Raw genomic sequence first — 19,830 nt, 5'->3', positions numbered from 1 at the left:
TCCTTACTTGTGTGAATGGTTTTCACATTGGAACTATTTTTTCTGATTGTGTAAAATGAATATATATATATATATATATATATATATATATATTTTCAGTTACAAAAGTGTTCTGTAATTTTACTTGTTTTTTGGAAACAAATAAATAGGTGCGCATTTTTGTTAAGAACTAAAAAAATAAATGTAAAGTATTGCAGTGGTATAAATGTATAATAGTATAGAGAAAAGTTTATTTACATACCAATTTGGTTAATGATGGTCATGAAATTATTTGTATTTTTGTGAGTAAAAGATAATTCTATTATTTTTTAAAACACTTTTAAAAAGTTTAGTATTGTATTTTTCCATTTTGACCACCAGGGGATTGTGTGTGTGTGTGGGTGTGTGTGTGTGTGGGTGTGTATATATATATATATATATATATATATATATATATATATATATATATATATATATATATATATATATATATATATATAAAAGTAAAAAAAAAAGTTATCAATTTTATCAAACCAATTTTTCTCTGTATTTGCTGTATTTCCCGCCTTGGCCTATAGATGGCAGATATGTGGGCAGAAGTTTAACTAGTAACCCCTTGTGCTATCCTAGGCACTTTAACATTAGGAGTTGGGTCATCTAGACCCACTAGACAGTGCTCTGAACCTTTTTTCTTCAATGATTTGTGATCTTCACTGGTGTCCATGGATTACATGAAATCTTTCCACCTTTATCCACCTTTGTCATGGTAGGGAGAACACGTCAAAGTAAGGGTGGGGTCATCTAAGATAGCACAAGGGGTATATGATGACAAAAAAAGTTTTTGGTATTTTCCTAAGAAGAAGAAAAATAATTTAATAGTTTAAAACGATTTAAATTTGTGCTGCAGCTGCAAGGTGGTACAGTGGTTAGCGCTCTTGCCTCACAGCAAGAAGGCCCCTGGTTCAAGTCCCAGCTGGGGGACCTTTCTGTGTGGAGTTTGTATGTTCTCCCCGTGGACATATGGGTTATCTCCAGGGTCTCCAGCTTCCTCCCACCGTTCAAAAGCATGCTTCATAGGTTGATTGGTTAATCTATATTGTCCATAGGTGTGAGTGTGAGAGTGAATGGGTGTGTGATTGTGGCCCTGGGACAGACTGGCAACCTGTCCAGGGTGCCCCCTGGCTTCGCCCACAAGTGGCAGGGATAGGCTCCAGCAGCCCCATAATCCTGAAAGGGATAAAACGGCAGAAGATGAATGAATTTTATGTTGTTTTTTTTTAATCAACGTAAACAATGTGAAGAAAATGCCATCACTTACTTAGTTGTATTTGTCCACTTTAACCACCAGGTGGCAGTGAATATAAACAGAAGTGTCAAAAAAATGTGAAATACCAATTCCAGGATTAGTTATAAGGCAATTTCACATCATTTTAACCCTTGTGTTATCTTAGATGACCCCACCCTTACATTGACGTGTTCTCCCTACCATGACAAAGGTGGAAAGATTTCATGTAATCCATGGACACCAGTGAGGATCACAAATCATTGAAGAAAAAAGGTTCAGCGCACTGTCTAGTGGGTCTAGATGACCCAACTCCCAATGTTAAAGTGCCTAGGATAGCACAAGGGTTACGAGATTTACAATGTAAGTTCAGTTTTTTAATCTTCTACAAAAAACTGACTTTTCAATTAACCCCACAAAAATGTTAATTCTAATTACAAAACCTGAGGAAAAGCATAAAAATAGCAGAAATTACATCAGTGGTTACCAAACCCGAATGCGTTTGGTGTTTCTTGTTTTTTTAACTAAGGTTTTTATGAATTTTTATTTAGGAATACAAGCAACAATTTGAGGTAAAGTCTCCAAACTTCAGTTGTATCTGAAATAAATCCTTTCATGTAAAGTTCTTTAGGAGCTTTAATATTGAAATGGATAAGAATTCAATGTTGAAACAAGAGCTTTTTCAAATACATTTTTATTAATTACATGTATTATAATGTCTAATTGCTATTCCAAATATTATTAAATATCACTTGAGGAAAAAAAATAATGGTTACATAATTGAAACTGCGTTAGAAATACCACAGATGGAACAAGGAGGAAGCATCGGTAAAGATCACTTCATGCTGACGGAGGCATAAAGGTAAAGCGGCGTGATCTTCAGGTAATTCATACATGTTTTCACAGTGGAAATCGAGCGTTTTGATTTGATTTGATTTTTTTAACTCTTGTGGATCTGCAGCCTTCAGTGGGATCCGTGAAAACGAGAGACGGCAAAGGAAACCGCTGGGAAGGAATGAGCGGACAGACGACCGCCCCACAGCTTTTCACAGTAAATACAAGACAAAGGATTCCAAGTAACAAACTTTTGATTTGAATATTATTTACAAATGTTATCCCTTTAACATGAATTTCTTTTTTTAAATCATAGGGAGACCTAAATTCAGGAGTGACCTCCCAAGATCTCATCCAGGTTTATGTCTTTCATCCAGTCGTCGTTTCCAGAACCAGATTTCAGCAGAGCGTCGATGAAGTCGGAGTCGGCGTTGATGCCGGGGACCGTGTTGTCTCCCTCGGGGAGAAAGTCAAACGTCAGACGGTTCGGTCTGCTGCTTTGGTAACCGTTGGAGCTCGGACTGGACTCCTGGAAGTTACCTGCCGGTACCCTCTGCTCGGGTGACACCTGGTTCAGGTTCCCCACAGGAGACGGTGAGCTCATTATGGCTGGGTGGGACCTGGGGGCCGTCTCCCTCACTGAGGGGTTCAGCGGGAGCATGCCCAGGTCTGGCGCCACCTGGTTGGGAGGGCCCACGTGCCTCTGCGCGTACGGGTGGTTTGGCATGTCCTGCACACCTTGCGGCGTGGGGAGACACCTGAGACCGAGTCCAGCGGTCACTTGCTTGTTGGCAGAACCCCAACCAATGGTGGCGTTCGTCATCAGGCCCTGTCCGGCGCCTCCGGAGGAATGCAGGTCCGCCGTTGCCCTCTGGTGCTGAACACCCGCCGCGCTGTTCATCCTGAACGACTTTCCCGGAGGGTTGGGACCCAGGAACCTGGGCCTGCTTTGGTTCAGTCCGACGCGGTTGTGGATGCTGTGCTGGAACTGGTTGACGCAGGAGGAGGGCGGACAGTCTGCCGCCATCGGTCCGCCCATCTTTGCTGTGGAGACGTTTCGAAGGTGACAGGACAGCGACTGTAAGCTGTTCTCGCCTGGAGGCTGGGAGGAGCTTTGCCCTGCGGAGACCAAAACTGTCAGGAGGATTCTAGAGAAGGAAAACAGACGCCGAGCTGGGCGCAGGAACACCAACCTGTGAAGATGCTTCCTGGCTGAACTCCCACCAAGCCTCTGGACTGCTTGTAATCCGGTGGGGGTCTCGTTAGATGGCGGCTGAACTGATCACAGGCGTTGTCTTTATCCTAAAAAAAAAAACAATTAATATCACTGAGGTAAACATGAATCAAAGGGTTTTTTCAAGGCCGCTTACTGCACTGCCGATGGAGTGCTGCTGCTGCTGCTGCTGCTGCTGGCTCAGCTGTCTGGGAACTGTCTGGTTTTCGGCCGGACCCTTCTGCTGGTTGTTGGGCGCCGCGTGTCGCAACTGGGATTGGGCTGTCAAGACTCCCAAGTTTCCGTTAGGACCAGTAGGAACTCCCTATGGAGGAATAAGAGTCACAAAAAATATTTTATGATTGTTTTCTTAAAGACCCACTGTGATTCAAATGTTGTTTTTGTAGCATTCTTCTGATCACGAAGCACATAAATTGAGAAAATTACACTCAAAGTTGCATTTCTGAGTATTTCTTTCGTTCACTAATCAGAAAATAATATGTTCTCATCATTTTAACAAACCCTGAAATGTTCATCTGGCGTTGTCTGCACTTGGTGACAGAATTTTTCCCTAAAATAAATGCCGTTAGCCGTCACCACGTGATGGAATAAGGCTGCTATTGGAAGATCAACGGTATTTTACTGCACTATAAGGGACGTTCAAAAGCTTGAATTTTTTATTCAAACAAAAACAACAGAGCGTCTTGTAATATTTAGTGCCTTGGTTGTGTTTACTGATGTCGAAACCGTTTTTGAAAGATAAACGGCTCTCGGTCAAAATGTCAGTCTGTTTTTTTTTTTTACAAATGGCAAACTACGTTGGTTTTTTTTGCTTGTTTTTTTTTTTAAATACGCTAACACAGCTAGCTGTGTCTTCTTGTTTTTTCGTCTTTACCTGTTGCTAACAAGTTTGGGAGTTACAGCTATCGCTACCACGCTGTTAAGAATAGTTAGAAACTCCCTTTTAACTTTTTATTACAATAATGGTTCAAACTTAATTCATTAAGCACGTATGATCATCTCAAAATTATATTACATTTGAAGACAGCACAAGTTTCTTCCCACACTCCCTTTTTCTTTCTGTGTGTGCTCTTGGCCTTGGAGCACCTCGCCTGCAACAACCTGTGGGCGTGATTTCACATCATTGTCCAGAGTATGATCTTCTGAATATGCAAATTCAGGGTTTTTATACCAAGCCCATCTTCCTGAGCCTCGGAGTTCAGACTTTGAATGCATCATGTTCATCTGTCTGTCCCCTTCGTACAAAATGTCTGTGCTGTTTGTACGAAGTAAAACTTCCTCAAAAAGATAAGTATTGTCTCTGAGTCATTATTTAATTCGTTTCTGTGTGCAGGAAGCTGTGGGTATGAACCTAATTTTCCTATTTACAGTCCTATTTAGAATAACCAGTTTCCTCACACACGCTAACACGGCGAGCGACTCGAGTCTCCATGTTTGTTATAGTTCTGTGCGCTCTATACTGAGGAAGGTCTTCATTTTCCTCGTCTGAGCTGACATCTGGATCAACAAAGTATGGCTGGACAGCTCCAAATACTCAACATTTTACTGGTATCAACAGTATTAGTTTGGGGTGTGTGATGGGCTGTAAGCTAGAGGGAGACTGTCTAAAAGTAGAGGGGAAGGAGGGTGGGGTTGCTCTGGACCAAATGAACGACTGCTGCTCTGCAGAAACTACGTCCTAAAAAATGATAGATTTCTTTTCTTTTGGCTAAAAACGGCATAAACATTACGCTTTTAAAATCAATCAAACGATGATTGGAGCGGGTCTTTAACCCTTGTGCTATCTTAGATGACCCCACCCTTACATTGACGTGTTCTCCCTACCACGACAAAGGTGGATAAAGGTGGAAAGATTTCATGTAATGGTCACCAGTGAAGATCATAAATCATTGAAGAAAAAGGTTCAGAGCACTGTCTAGTGGGTCTAGATGACCCAACTCCCAATGTTAAAGTGCCTAGGATAGCACAAGGGTTAAGAAGAAAAAGCATGACGTTGGATCCCCACCCCCATGACAAATTAGGAACAACTTCACAAACGAAAAGTCTGAATGGAAATTATAACATTGAGACTGAATGGAAAGAAGGAGAGAAATGAAAACAATTGAAAATACAAAAAAGAACCTCTTACACATAAGTAATTTTTTTCCTATTTGGAAACAGTTTTAGGTTGTTTCTTTTGTTTCAAGTTTATTTCTTTCAAGTTTGTTTAATTTTGAATTTAAAACTGTTATCAAATGTTTTCTTTTTTTTTCTAAATGTACAATCTGTTTTTTTTTCTTTACTTCAAATTGATTCTCATGAAAAAGCCGGCAAACACAAATCAGTGCATCACTATTTTAGCCACTAGAGGGCACTAGTCTACAAAACATCATCTCTAACACTGTTCAGCCTCCAGAATGTGGTCAAGGTTACTCCCTCTGCAGATGAAAAAAGGGTCTTTTTTTGAAGGAGGGGGGGGGGGGGTCTCCCTTGATAATTGTGTCTAAAGAGAGTGGAAAGAATCCCTGAGACAGCAGGAAATGTGTGGCGATGGGAAGTTAAGCTCCAGCAACATGATTACATCCTTTTCGTTAGCTCCTCTTTGCTGATTACCAAGTGGCTTTTTTGGCAAAGCAGGGATTCCATCCCCCACGACCCATTTGGCTGCTAAAGCTAATTTAATCAGGAGCCCCGGAATTTAATGGAGACGTCCACATTTTTTAGGTTATGTCGAGTCTCAACCGATTCTTGAGACGGTCCTACCTGCACCACGTCTTTCTCAAACCTCCACGTCTTTTGTGTGGACGGACCACTGACTGTATGTGAGAACTGGCCTGAGGGACTCCGCCCCCTTCCGTTCCAAACAGGAAGTACCCACATAGACTTTCACTGAGAAGTAAACAGCTGTTCCTCCGTCATTGTATTTGTCAGAATAACAATGCTTTCTCTGACCTTTTTTTTAACACGTTCTTGCTAATTCAAATTTTGTCATTTTTCTGTAGAGCAAGTTACTCAAGTCTTTGGCCAATCAGATGCTTCAATAGAAGTAGGTGGAGCCTGCCGGCCCACACATTCTACGTTTGACAGAGTTCGTGTAGCCTGTTTCCAAGAGGTAGGGGGTGTGGACTTCCAACAAGCTCAGTGCTGATTGGCAAGAGTGGTTGCAGACAAGATGGCGCCCAGACATCATTAGCCAGAAACAGAAATTCTATTTCTTCTATTAAAAATTATTCATGTGAATAAACGGTTCAGTGTGCAACATGAGCTTAAAACTATAATCGTTTTATTCCTTTAAAAGAGGCTGTAACCAAATGTTCCGATCTATAAAACTGTTACTACGGAGCCTTAGCTCCAGCGTTTACATTCCTTCAGCAAACCCACCCTATTAACCGTTTCGACCCTTACCGGGAATCAGCGTATTGTGTCGTGGAAAAAAGCGGTTTTGCGCTGGTATGTACACTTTGTGCGCATATCAGTGAAAAGCTGCTTTAAAGTGTTCCTTACCGGTGCAAAGCTGCTTTTCTTTGCCGATCAGATGATTTACGTTGATCGCTTGAGGAGTTTTGGTCAGAGCAAAACAGGCTTGGGCAGAGACATCTCTGGTGTTAAAGTATTAATGCCTAAAGCTTAGTTAGACGTCAGTTATATAAGTGTTTATGTCCCCCCAAAAAACAATTTTTCTGACTGAAATGGGGTCTGGTTCCGGAATTTCGGTTCCAGCTAATGATGTCAAGGCGCCCATGGGCGAGAATTCGTCATTTAGGAAGGTCCATGTCCACCTAATCCAAGTCAACACACGGAACCAGTTCCTCTTGGGAGTGGTTGCCATAGAAACGTTGAATTGGACTGATTAGGACCAGTCACTGTTTAAGCCTTTATCAGGGTCAGTACGGAGGTTGACCCCTACGGGTGCTGTGGGGTTTTTGCATTGTTGGTTTTGCCCCAGCAGGGTCAATGGGGAAGAGGGGCGGCATCTTAAAGAGAGCACAGGTGTGTCTTGCAGTTCTTTTGAGACTCGTACGGCCACCTCAAGGGACATCAGGAAAATGGAGCGTCGTGCATTGTGAGGCTAACGTTAGTTGCACGCACTTATGATGTCCGAGAGACGCTGTCTCACAGCAGTGTCCCCACTCATCACTGTAGTCATTTGTAAGACGAGAGTACTGGCCTCTTATTAATGCACGCATGGGGTGTGCAGGTGACATGCAAGTGCCTGCTGTACGAGGAACACAAAAAACAACATTTTGTCTGAAGTTTAACAGTCGGGTTTTGCGTAAGAAGCGCGTAGTCTTCACGTGAACAGAACAGACTCCTGGCGCAGTGCACATGCTTTAGGGGGGTCGAAACAATCCATACGATGTGCCTTCACCTCACCCATTTCATCCTTACTTGTGTGTTGTTTAAGTGCTTGCTACAACCTGTAGCTTGCAGCAAGCCGTAGATAAAAATGGGCATGAACATTTTCACCTTACAGGCGGTGTATGACCATGTAGTCCACCTGCATGTTGGTCCAGGTTCGCCAATATCCACCCATAAGGGTAGTTGTGACTAAATGATGTCGTCAGCTCCATATCCCATAGAAAAAGCGACTGAATTGACTTCATTTTTGTTGGAATAAACACTCACTCGGTCCTGTTGTCATATACAGTCAATGGCGTGAACACAAGGACACCCCATGATGGGCGGGAATTCGTCATGTAGGAAGGTTAATGTCCACCGACTCCAAGTCAACACACGGAGTGTGTACAGTCAGTCAGCACACTGGCGAAAAACGTTTCCCAGGGAGTCAAAACAGAGCGTTTGGTAAGCGGATCCTAATCTGCAAGACTTTATTTCACTAAGTACATCTCTAAAATCTGAAATGAAACAGGATCAGAGGATTGGAATTACAGCACAGATGCCACTAAGGCGAAATACTCTTTCCTTTGACAGCCTTTGATTCGCCAAAAACCCACAACGGACTGCAAGTGAGGGCAACTGTCGCGAGTAAACCTGAGTAATAGCCCCATCCCGATGTGTCACCAGGCTGGTTTCCATGTTTTCCCCCTGCCTGCTTTCTTCACAGGCTTGTTGTAAATGAATACCACATGTGGCTCCGCTCCACGGGGGGAAGGCAGGGTGATTTAGACTCCCATCCTGCGGCGGTGCAGGCAGCTGACAGTGATCCAGGCCCGGCCTCGCCGGCTCTCACACTGCACTTCCTCCAGTCTGGTCTCAGGATGCCGTCCCCTGGGAGCGCCTCGGCATCTGGACTTGGCCGCAACTCCCTTTCCCAGGAAACAAGCACTCCCCTCCTTAACGCTGCCCTGTAAAGCTCAGGCCCCTCCTCCCTCTGCTCCTATCCTTACCGAAGGATGTGGAGCCAGGGATTTATCAATAAAAACCTATGTATCGCAAGAGGCATACAGCTTTTATTTTTAGTACCCGCTCCGAGCTTTTCCTGTTGTGCTTTTGGAGACTTTTTCTGTTATTGTGCGGCTGGTGGTGGAGGAGGAAACAGGAAAAAAGACGGGGTGTGAAGTGGAACTCCAGCCTGGAGCCCGAGTCGAAGCTGTTGCTTTTTTACATGCGGCACCACAGCTGTAGCGTTAAGGCTGTTGCAGAACTTCTGGCTTCACAAGCCCAAAAATAACGTCCTAACTTGAAATGTTTCCACGCAATCTGTTCTGCATGTGTGAACAAAAGTAACCTTCTTTAAGGTTTCACACAAAGAACGAATCAAACATTCTTCCGAAGCCCCAAAAGTAAACTTTGTGATTTGATTAGGAACATAAAAACCTAATTTTTCTTTCTTTTTTGAGGTTTCTAACAATAAAATCCACTTTTTTTTACCGAGACAAAAACTGTTTCCAGACAATCGGGGACAACAGGATCGTCTCTACTTTTTGCATTCCCACAGAAAATGTCTCTCTTTTTAGTCAAAACACGGCTCCATTGCCGTGGAGCCTGCAGCGGCGCTCCCTTTTTACCTTGAAATAGCGCTCCTCGCTAACCACAACCATCGAGGGCCAGATGCATCAAATTCTGAAGGTTCAGGACTAAAACTGGGGGTGTGAAGCAAAAACAAGGAGATGCCTTCCTTCCCAATAGATTTATATAACTTTCCACACAAGCAATGAGCCCGACTTCCCACATGAAACCATAAATTAATACAAAAAGGCACTAAAACAGCCAGTCAGGGTAGAAAATGTCTTCTGCTTTTGCTGATCGACTCTGATGCTGCAGATGTGCATTTGCAAATCAAGGCAAGTTCATTTGTAACAACAAGCTAATCACACGCAGCTGAGAACAGGTGGGTCTTTAACGTGGATTGAAATCCACTTGAGTGCTTTGGCTGATCTAAGGTTTTCTGGAAGACTGTTTTAAGGCTGTGGAGGATAGAAGCTGAAGGCAGCTTCTCCGTGTTTGGTTTGGACTCTAGAACCGGACTAAAGGCCAGAGACTGATACAGATTGGGGTCTGGAGGTCAATTGTGCATCTTGGTGTTAAACCACTCAAAGCTTTATATTTAGGGATTAAAATGTGCCTGTATTACCACTTTCTCTGCCAGTAAAAGCTATAATGATGATGATAAAACTTAAAAAAAACCGGAAAGTTGGGAAAGGGTAAAAATAAAATACAACAAATATCCCAAAATGGAGTGAGAAGAAGTAAAAGCCTTATTGCCCGGACCTATTTTATTAATACAGCCACTATCTATTATTAGTCCTGTTCCCTTTCTAATGAGTACACACTTAGGGTGTATTCAGACAGGAAAAGTTCATACAGTCCATAGACAGTAAAAACAATGGAGGAATTGAGGTGTGATGTCACCCATAGAAAATGCCAAATCTCTCACTATGTCTTCATGATACGGGCGCCGCCATGTTGAAACCAGTCGACAGTGATTAGTCAGAGTCGCTCTGAGTCGCCAAACAGGAGTTAACTTATTGTCAGTTGCCGCCTCTTTCCACGACTCTACCGCTTCAAGCTGCGTTTCCATTGACTGTGAAATAGTCAATTAAATTCTAGCATACTATTCTGTTACGAACCATGGTCTGTAAACACAACCACATGACTAAAGATGTCTTCAGTTATTGGCCAGGAATTACGAGGGCGGGGCAAAGCAACGAGAGAAAGAATAATGGAAGTCCTACCCTTTGCAATCCTTGTTGGGATAAACTTTATATTTCGCTGACCAATTTTGAACGTCTGTATCAACGGCAGGTTCACCCCATTTTATTTGTACGAGGAAGACATGCTGCAAGGTGGCTACTGATAAGTGTTTATGACGTATAGACTGTCGAGAAAATAGTGTGAGAAGTCATTTGTTTCGCGTTAAAAGTTGTTTTACTGAGCCGGCATTCATCCAACCGAATTTCAATGAGTTGTTGGGTCTTATCGTCCTGGTTGCTACCTTCTTACTGTGTTTACATCACATGAAGACGACTACGGTGGCCGTTTTGGTCCAGTTGTTCCGTTTCCAGCACAGAGCCTATTAAGACTGAGGAAACTCAGAGGAAACCGAAGCTCAGTCTGATTGGAAACGAACCAAGACCACCTCGAAAGATGGATCAACCCATTGAGACTGTTGTCGTGAATTTGGGCTATATAATTGAAATTGAATAGAATTGAATCAGAGAGCCGTTCCTGGTCCCGGACCAAGGTCCGCTTTAGACTGAAAATTTGTTCCAGATTATCGAGGTAAAAAAACTGGTTCACTTAAAGCAGACCAAATGTCTAAACTGTGGGTCTGAATACACCCTTGGTTCCAGATACCCAAATACACACACATAACTACGTGAATGCAACCATTCAGTTACCCCACCATTCGGTTCCCCAATTTTTGGTTCATGGTTTTGTTTCAGGTCAACATTTGATGGATTGATTGATGTACAACAACAAAAACTAAAACTTCCTTTTTTAAAGTTGCTAAAAAATTAAGCAACAGTAAAGACAGTTGGTTTATAATACGCCTGGTGTGATGTCTTAAGACAATAAACTCATGTTTAGCACACCTGTTTGACACATTCAATGTAAACATACGCTAATGTATTCAGTAGAGAAGGAAGGATTCATTTTTCCCACAATTCAATTCAATGGTGTAACAGACCATACAGTTAGGTTTTAAACTAGGAATTATGGCATCCACAATAACTAAACATACAGAGGTAAATATACACACAAACAAACACACATGGAAGAGTACGACACACGTTGTCATGTATGGACACTCATTTAAATCTTAATCCTATGCTTCTGCGTTCAATTACATTTGAATTTTTCTTACACCTTTCTAGAGAAACTGTGGTCTGCTCTCCGTTTCTGGATCTTGGTATCAGCATAACTTGGCTTTTCTCAGATTCCTGTGATGCTCTGCAGCCTCCACACATCAGAGAGGCGCTTGTTTGGCCACTAAGTGAAGCTAATTTACAGGTTTGAGTTTCTATGATCCAACAGCTAATTATCTTACAGCTAAATGCTATAAAGAAAAGGGGGATAAATCTGTCTGGATCACAGCATCAGTTGTGGGACGAAGCACCACGGCTGGTGTTACACAAGGCATCCTTTGCGGACCTTCACTTCTCCAGCATTACTAATTCAGTCCGCTGTGGGAAGTGACTTTAGTTCTTTTTTTTTTCCAACCCCCCCTGCGAGCAGCACCGTCCTCATTAGCTGGAAATTTAACCCTGTCCCTGCTGACTGCTGAGAAAACAAACAGCATTAGGTGCATTTTTAAACATAAGATTCTAAAATTACAAAGCGGCTGCCGTTTGGTCTCCCCAACACTTACACCACCAGCACCACAGCCGGAGCATCGCGTCTGCATGTATAATTTGTTCAAAACAAAAGGGTTCATTGAAATGCAAGGTCCTTGAGAAACGTATGAAGTTGAGCTGCAGAATTTTAAAGACCTGAGGAATAAGAGTTGCTTCTGTCAGGAAATCTGGACGTGAAACCCTTTTTTTTTGTTCTTCCTCAATTTTTAAAAACTCGTATAAAATGTCTTTTTTAAGTGGGTAAAATCTAATTTCTGTCATTTAAAACCAGCTTTAGTTTAATTTATCTGCTGCTCTTATGGTCAATAACTTTTGGTTTTTTTTTGTCTCTTTTACAAAATCAGACCCAACGTTTATGCACTTTTTAAAAAAATTACTTTCAGAGTTTAGGCATATAAAAAGGATCAACACATCAAACATGATTGAGATGAGATGTTCATTTATTAGAAAAAATATCGACCAAGCAGCAGTCTGAGTCAAAGATGTGATTGGAAACCAGCGTGCCACGTCAACCGTGTTCAACCACCAAAGAATTCATTCTGTTTTTCCCACCACATTGTGCACAACGGTGTCTGTTAACGTTAAAACAATAAACAGGTTCATTCATGTACTGTATTTCTCTGAGTACACATCATGGTGTTATGCATAGTTTGCATGGGGGTGCGACTTGATAATGATATTTAAAAAGTAAGAACCACTAGAGGGCGCTGTAGGCATGTGTATCAGGATTTTCTACCAACAGAAGAAAAAGTCTTAGGTCGGGTTTAGCGAAATTATTCTTATTATAAGTGGAACAGGGGATGAAGAATTCAAAGGATTTAGGAATTTAAAGTTATGTAAATACTTTAATTTAGTAGTTTCAGTGACTACATATTGTTTGTATTCTACTAAGTGTGTGCTTGTTGTAGGGATTTTTTTTGATGATTGTTTGTCTCTGCTCTGACTTCCACTGGCAAAGGAATGGTAAAAGGTAGTTGATTTGATTGAGTGTTTTTCGATTCAGCATGGGCTACCGTGGGAACGGTTTCTGCTCATTTTTTCTTAAATAGTTGACGATGGAACAAAAGGTGTACTTTTTCTCCCTTTGTGTTATTACTTGCCGAAAACTCATGTAGGAACCTCCTGGGTGCCCAGACAGGGATCGTAAAGCTGCTTCCGGTAGTTCCACTGATACGGTGTAACGCTTTGGTCTGGTTTGGTTGCTTTCACAAACGCCACTTTCTGAACCAGCAATGAGGAGCCTGTCCCCCAAAATAGGATCTGTTTCTTCTGTTGTTTGGAACTAGTTTGATTTTGCAACTTCAGACCACACGCTGCTAAATTAGTTTAAAGGCTGTTGCTTCCAATAGTGGGAGTACGATAAATAAAACAAAAAATAAAAAAAGGATACAAATGCAATCAATACAAATAAAGTTTAGTCTAAATAACAAAAGGGGTTTATACAAATACACACCCTGTGTGACCGATCCACAACCCCTTGTTGCTACAGTAAAATCTGTCCAACACAAGAAGCCTTCAGCTCTTAAAAAATAAATAAAGATTAAATAGATTCTGACAATTTGGTTTAGGTAAGTTAAGGGAGGAAAAAAAATTGCCACCGTAATATAGTTGTTAATAATAAATTGGGAAAAACATTTTTGGGCTGAGGTCATACGCATGTATTCATGTGCGACCAAGTAGAAAAACTGATGGAAATGCATGATGGCCACACTTGCCGCACATATTTTAAGTGCGTCCAAGGCTAAATGTTGTTGTCGGTCACAAGTGTTGGCCGCACCCTAAGCCTTCCTTATTTTCGAGGACATATCATCGCCTGGCCCTAGCCTAAAAGGGACCAAACTAACCCGTCATTCATGTGAGGGTCCATACGGTCCCAACAATTGGGGCGAAAATAACAACAAAGACAGAAACCGTCGTCTTTGTTTTTGCCTCTGCACCGGAGTTCAGGTGAGCTTCATCAGACATTTAGAAGAAAATGATCCCTGGTGTGAATCAAATCCGTCAAAGAGAAAAGCATGATTGAAGAGTAGAAGCTGTTTTCACATTATTTTTCCACATATCTCATTTTTGTTTAGTGTAGGCACCACAATTTGGATGACTACATCGAGATATTTAAGGTTTTTTGTCTGTAAATCTCACCACGAGGTTATAGATATCTGGATTTCTGGCGTCGAATCTATCCTGAAACTAAATCTAGTTCATTTTCTGTGAGTGGGGATGTGTTTGTCTTGTCAACTTGTTTATTTGAAACATCCGCGACCTCCCCGACACACACACAGTCTTTTCCTTCAGTCACTCCGGCACCTGCCTTGATCTGCAGATTTCACGAGAGCTCTCTGGTGTGCTCCACATTATCATTTCACACAAAGACAAGCACGGAGACTGTTGGTGCAAAAACGAAAGAGGAGCCGGTCTAAATCTCCCCAATCATAACAAATCAGTGATTCAACCTCCGGCACCAGGCTAAGCAGATTACTGTCATTTTCCACCACTTGTCCCTCGTAGCTAACAACCTCCAATTAGCAAATCCCGCTGTGCATATCTGCGCCCTGACAGGGAGCCACCATGACAGGCAAAGAAATTACAAGTCCTGTATTTTAATTTACCATGCTCTGGCAATCTGTGTCATCGTCAAAACACTTCCAGGGGGAAAAAAAAGGAAAAGAAAAAAGTGCGCTGAAGGGGACCGCCGCGGCGAAGGACGAGACACGGGGAAGAACAACAAAGTCCCCAAACAGAAGCGGCATTCTGGCAGCAGGCGAGCTGCAAGACGCCGAATGAAGGAGTGAAATGTGGCTGACATGAGCGTCAACGCGTTTCTGATGTGCCTCTATTGGTGCCAAGACATTCTGATGCTGCGTCAGTCTTTGTGGATGGTAGACATATTTGCTCGGCAAATGGAAGAAGAAGAAAAGAGAGCAAAACCCGCCACTAAAAACACACTGTGAAGAGGTCAAAGGTCAGAACGACTGGTTTTTACAAATAGAAATAATGCCATCCACCTGTTTCAATTTTAGATGATGCATTATTTTCCCACCATCAATATGTTCGATTCGTTTTATTTAGTCTACAAAAATAAATTTTAATGAGTGGGGTCAAAAGTCACGCGATGAATTGATTACAGACATTTTAGCATGTTGTTGATTTTTTTCCATCTCTTTAATCTCATTTTCGTGTCGTACGGTTGCTTCCTTGTAAATCTGATGATGCACAGCATCATCTGGTTTATACCATGGTCCGGCTGAATACTCGAATCTGATTGGCTGCTGGATGTGCATTAAAAAGTGTTAATGCATACGTAAAAAAGAAGTTCCGGTCACCTAGCTTAAATGTTCTATATCCCTGCGCTGGCTTCTTTAAAACAACCTTTAGCTTCATCATCTGGACAAAAACAAGCGGTACGAGGTGAACTGATACTTTTTTTGATCTATCGTGACGATCAACATAAATTCGGCTTTGCTTTGACGCACCTCGTAAATAATAGTTCGCTTTTTGTGAAAAGCGATCCAAAAATAACAAGAATAAAGTATTAAAAATTGATTGAATATTTATTTCTTTTGTAAATGACCATTGTATAGGCGGGTTAATGGCCTATGGAGTGTGCATTATCAGAAATTTCGGAAATAAATATTCAATCAATTTTTAATACTTTATCCTTGTTATTTCTTCAGTAATATTTTTGATGTGGTACATTAAAGTACTCTGGACCTGATGTGGGTTTTTTTTGTTGGCGTAAAAGGATTCAAGGAGTATTTATTGCCATTTTCAGTGAACAGAGCAGTTTCACAGAAAAGGAATTTGCTGCGATGCTAATGTGCGACAAAAAAATCCCAACGGATAGAAAAAATGAACAGTAAGCAAAATTAAAAAATGACACAATAGTCAGAACAAAAGTAAAGGTTGAAAGTCTTTTATAATAAAAAAAACTCCATATAGCCAGTTTTTTTGTTGTATTTTGATCTTTTATTGTGTCATAATGTTAAGAATTTAAATGAAAATACCTCAAAATGAGGCTTTTCACAGCAATTATTAGATTGAAAATAGATTCATTATCTTAATAATTACAGGTCACAATTAATCAATTGCAAGAAAACTCTAATTAAACACGTTCCTGACCCCCACATCACCCAGAAAATCAATGATGAAACTTATTCTAAGAGTTATTCTACAAAATTTAGAATAAAAACGTCATCTCCCCTGACCTATCCAAAATATGGCTTATCCTGACTATAACCTTACTCCAAAAAATCTAGAGAACAAAGACTAATGTTCTAGCAGCCTGGAAAACCATTTAACAATGTTACTTTTTGGCTGTTTGTTCCTGATCAGGCTCTTAAAAAACAAACAAAGCACCTTAACGGAGATTGTGGGATTACATTCTGCAGTTGGAACAAACCGAAACCTAAAAATTGAACTCAATGGGACTCAACATGAGGGACTGGGCTGTGTAGTTTGGAGACTGTGGCTAGAACTGTGGTTCATCACTCCCTGAGGGTCTGGGTCAAATGTGAAAGAGGATTTTCCCATGCTCAGGTGTCTCCCGGCTAATGTCACTTTAACCTTACAGACATACCTGAAGTCAGAAAACAGAAGAATGAATGGATTTGTTTGATTTGTACAATGTGTTTTCCCTCATGGAATATTTTGGAGTAAGAGTTGGAACCAGGTGCAGCAAAACGTCAGTCAGTCCTAAATAAATCTATCCAGCAGATTTTGTTACAAAAATTGTTCATCCACTTTGATCTGGAAAGATTATTTTGGACGAACCTTCAACAGAAAGTGTCCTTCCATCCATCTCTGATCTACACCAGTTTTTCCTTTAGGTTCATGGAGGGTTTTGAAGTACGACCCGGATGTCTCAGAGAAAGGCGGGATGCATATCAGTCGTAGGCGTCATAAATTACCCCAAAAAACACCAATATTAGGAGGAATACAATCAAATCTCAGAGCTCTGAATGTTTCTAACTTCAAACTAAGAAAGTATGGGTTTTTCAAGAAGGTTTACTAAGTAAAAGCCTCTTACATCAAAGAACAACTACCCGGAAAGCCCCTTAGCAGAAACACCTTCTCCCTTTTATCCTATTTGGACTTCCGTTGCTATGAACCAGGAACTTTTGCATTAACTGGATTGATCGTGAACAAAAAATAAAAACAGTACAGTATGATAATGCTGTCCGAAAGTTCGGTACGTTGGAGGAGGACTGACACAGGGCGGTAAAAGGCGTATACTTGTGTAGCGCTTTACTACCCTCTCAGAAGGCCCGAAGTGCTTTACAGTCGACAACAGTCACGGCTCTGGAGCGGAAATGACATCTGCATTACCTCTGTTGCCTGATGTCAATCATGTCCTCGTAGCCAATGGGCTCAAAGCCCCACCCCCACACAAGCAATTAGAATCAACAACAAAACGTAAAAATCTGAAACAAAACTGTAAATTGAGGACTGAAAAGAGAGAAACAAGAAAACAAAACACCAGCTCTAACAGAGAAACCGTTTTTCCATTTGGAAACAGTTTCAGGTTTTTTTTTAAGTCTTCTTCAAATTTAGAATATATTTTTTCAAATGTACAATATTTGTACACATTTTTGTATACCTTTCAATTTCAAAAAGCGTTCGTTTTCGTGTTTTAAGACGTTTAAAGACGTAGCAATCTGGTTTTTCGTTTAAACGAAGCGGGTCCTGATTTGACCCCGTAACATCTTTCTATCAGGTAAGTCCTGGTAGAAATCGTGTTTACACAAGAAACACAAAAAGGGTCAACACAAAACACTTGAGCAAAGCCTTAACCTTTAGAACTTCACATTGATAAACACAAAGACTGTGTGAAGTGAAACAAAATTGAAATGGGGTGAGATCTGAAAGACTGATAAAGGTAAGGGCCTTTCTGCCTGAATTTATTCACAAATATATACATTTTGTAAGGGTTTCTATTTTTCATTCATGCTGATTCTAAATCAAGTGGAGTCCTGGATTTAATGGTACCTTAAATAGTGACATACGGCGTAAGGTGTTATGTACTCAATTTGTTTTCTGACTTATATTACAAATATATGGGCATATATAACTTTTGTGGCATTTTTTTATTTTATTTCTTTTTAGAGTGTATCGTGTTCTGCGCCCTGATTCATTTTTAATAATTTTCTTGGGATCAGATCTTTGGTTTCGTTTTATGATACCGGCCTTATTTTTCTATGAAGGTTTGAACTTTTGAGACTTTAAACAAGAAAGAAAAGCGTAAACATGTTTACATCTGTCTGAGACAAGTGTATAAAGTGTGCAGTGAGAAGGTTTACAGCCTTAAAACATCAACAATTTTGTAAAATATAAATTTTAGATTATTTTTAGAAGTGTAACTCGTTTGCGTAGACGGAGGTCTTACCTGCTGCGGCTGGGACAGCCTGAACGGCAGTCCAGCAGGACTTGACTTGGGCTGCAGACAGAGGGACCCCGGCGTGGAGATCTGCTGGCCTTGGAAGTGCAGACCAGCATGCGGCTGGTTGGGACTCGGTGACGGAGACTGCTGCTCGGGTTTACCCGCTGGACTTGTCATGATGGACATGACCGGCTGGTTGGCGGAATGGGTTGTTTTCGGGCTGAAGTGCAGTGTGGGTTTGGTGCTGGGACACTTCATGTCCAGTTGGTGGGCGCCAGCGTGGCCGTTGGATTTGAAGAGGCAGTTGCTGATCTCCTTATTATGGGGGTCAACCCTTTGCTGGCTGAGTGGCGCTGAGGTGGAGGTCTTCCCCTGGGGAAAGGTGCTGGTGGAGGAGTTCATGGCTGGAGCCCAGCTGGACATTCCCACATTTGGGGTTTGGTGATGGTGATGAAGGAGAGAACTTGGCTGCTGCTGCTGCTGGTTGGCCGCCATCTGCTTGAGCTGCTGCGCGTGGGATATTTCTGGCCAGCACGGCAGGGTTCTGGGGTGTCCCGCCTGGTTGTTTGTCTTCTGCAAGGAGTTGGTGGAGGAGGTGCTGGTCAGCGTGAACGACGGACCTGCCGAGGCTGGTCTAAGCTGCGGAGAGCCACAGTGGGACGGTCCAAAGTCCGGAGAGTTCTCCGTCTTTATCTGCTTCTCTATCGGGGAACACAGGCTGGCAGCTGCTCCGGCGGAGCTCGGCCGACCCAGATCCAAACCAAACGTATCGTCCTGTTTCAGCATCTTCTCAAGTTCAAAATCGTTCAGCGGGGGCACCGACTTTGTCAGCTCATCAAAAAGATCCTGGAGTTCTGGGTCAATCTGACCACAGCCTTCATCCTTGAATTCAAAGATGGACTGGCTGCAGGACTGGGCCTCCACGGGCTCCGTTTTCATTTCCTTTAGAGTCATATTGATTATATCCGACCCCAATCCGGGAGGCATCATGTAGTTTTTCCTGTGCATGCCGCCGCCTGCGGACCTTTGCAGAGGGTGGGACTGGGTGAGGTTGGGGCTGCAGGTGACGTGCTCCAGAACACCGGCGTCCATGCGAATCCGCTTAAAGTCCGACCCGGAGAAACCACAGGAGAGTCCGTTCTGCTTTGGAGGCTGTCCGGGGGCGTTTCCCTCAATCTTCCTGCGCAGAGAGCCTTGGAGCTGCAACACACAAATTGAAAAACCTTAGTTTGAACTTTTCATCACACATCTATCCCACCCTTTGACTGTATATGAGAACTGGACCGAGGGAGTGGGATGTCACGATCACTCCAACCGAATGAAGACAATTCAGTCTTTACTTTTTGCGTGACACAAACGCCGCCATGTTGGAGCCAGACAACATCAGGAA

General features: G+C 42.1%; 1 protein-coding gene across 2 annotated transcripts in view; it reads right to left on the bottom strand.

The window, feature by feature from the left end:
* Window positions 1-1,939: 1,939 nt before the first annotated feature.
* Window positions 1,940-19,830, bottom strand: part of maml2 (mastermind like transcriptional coactivator 2) — a 58,185-nt gene continuing 40,294 nt past the window's right edge. For both annotated transcript variants that reach the window (XM_011482303.4, XM_078929552.1), the window contains 4 exons: window positions 18,447-19,640; window positions 3,466-3,633; window positions 3,289-3,397; window positions 1,940-3,214 (listed from right to left, as the gene is read on the bottom strand). In XM_011482303.4, coding sequence (XP_011480605.1) covers window positions 2,424-3,214; window positions 3,289-3,397; window positions 3,466-3,633; window positions 18,447-19,640 — 2,262 coding nt within the window. In that variant the 3' untranslated portion in view covers window positions 1,940-2,423. The remainder of the gene's footprint in view (window positions 3,215-3,288; window positions 3,398-3,465; window positions 3,634-18,446; window positions 19,641-19,830) is intronic.

Source organism: Oryzias latipes, chromosome 13, assembly GCF_053564925.1.
Source record: "Oryzias latipes strain Hd-rR chromosome 13, Olatipes_Hd-rR_3.1".
Lineage (NCBI taxonomy): Eukaryota > Metazoa > Chordata > Actinopteri > Beloniformes > Adrianichthyidae > Oryzias > Oryzias latipes.
The sequence above is the reverse complement of the archived record's forward strand: the minus strand, read 5'-3'. Positions and strand labels throughout refer to the sequence as shown.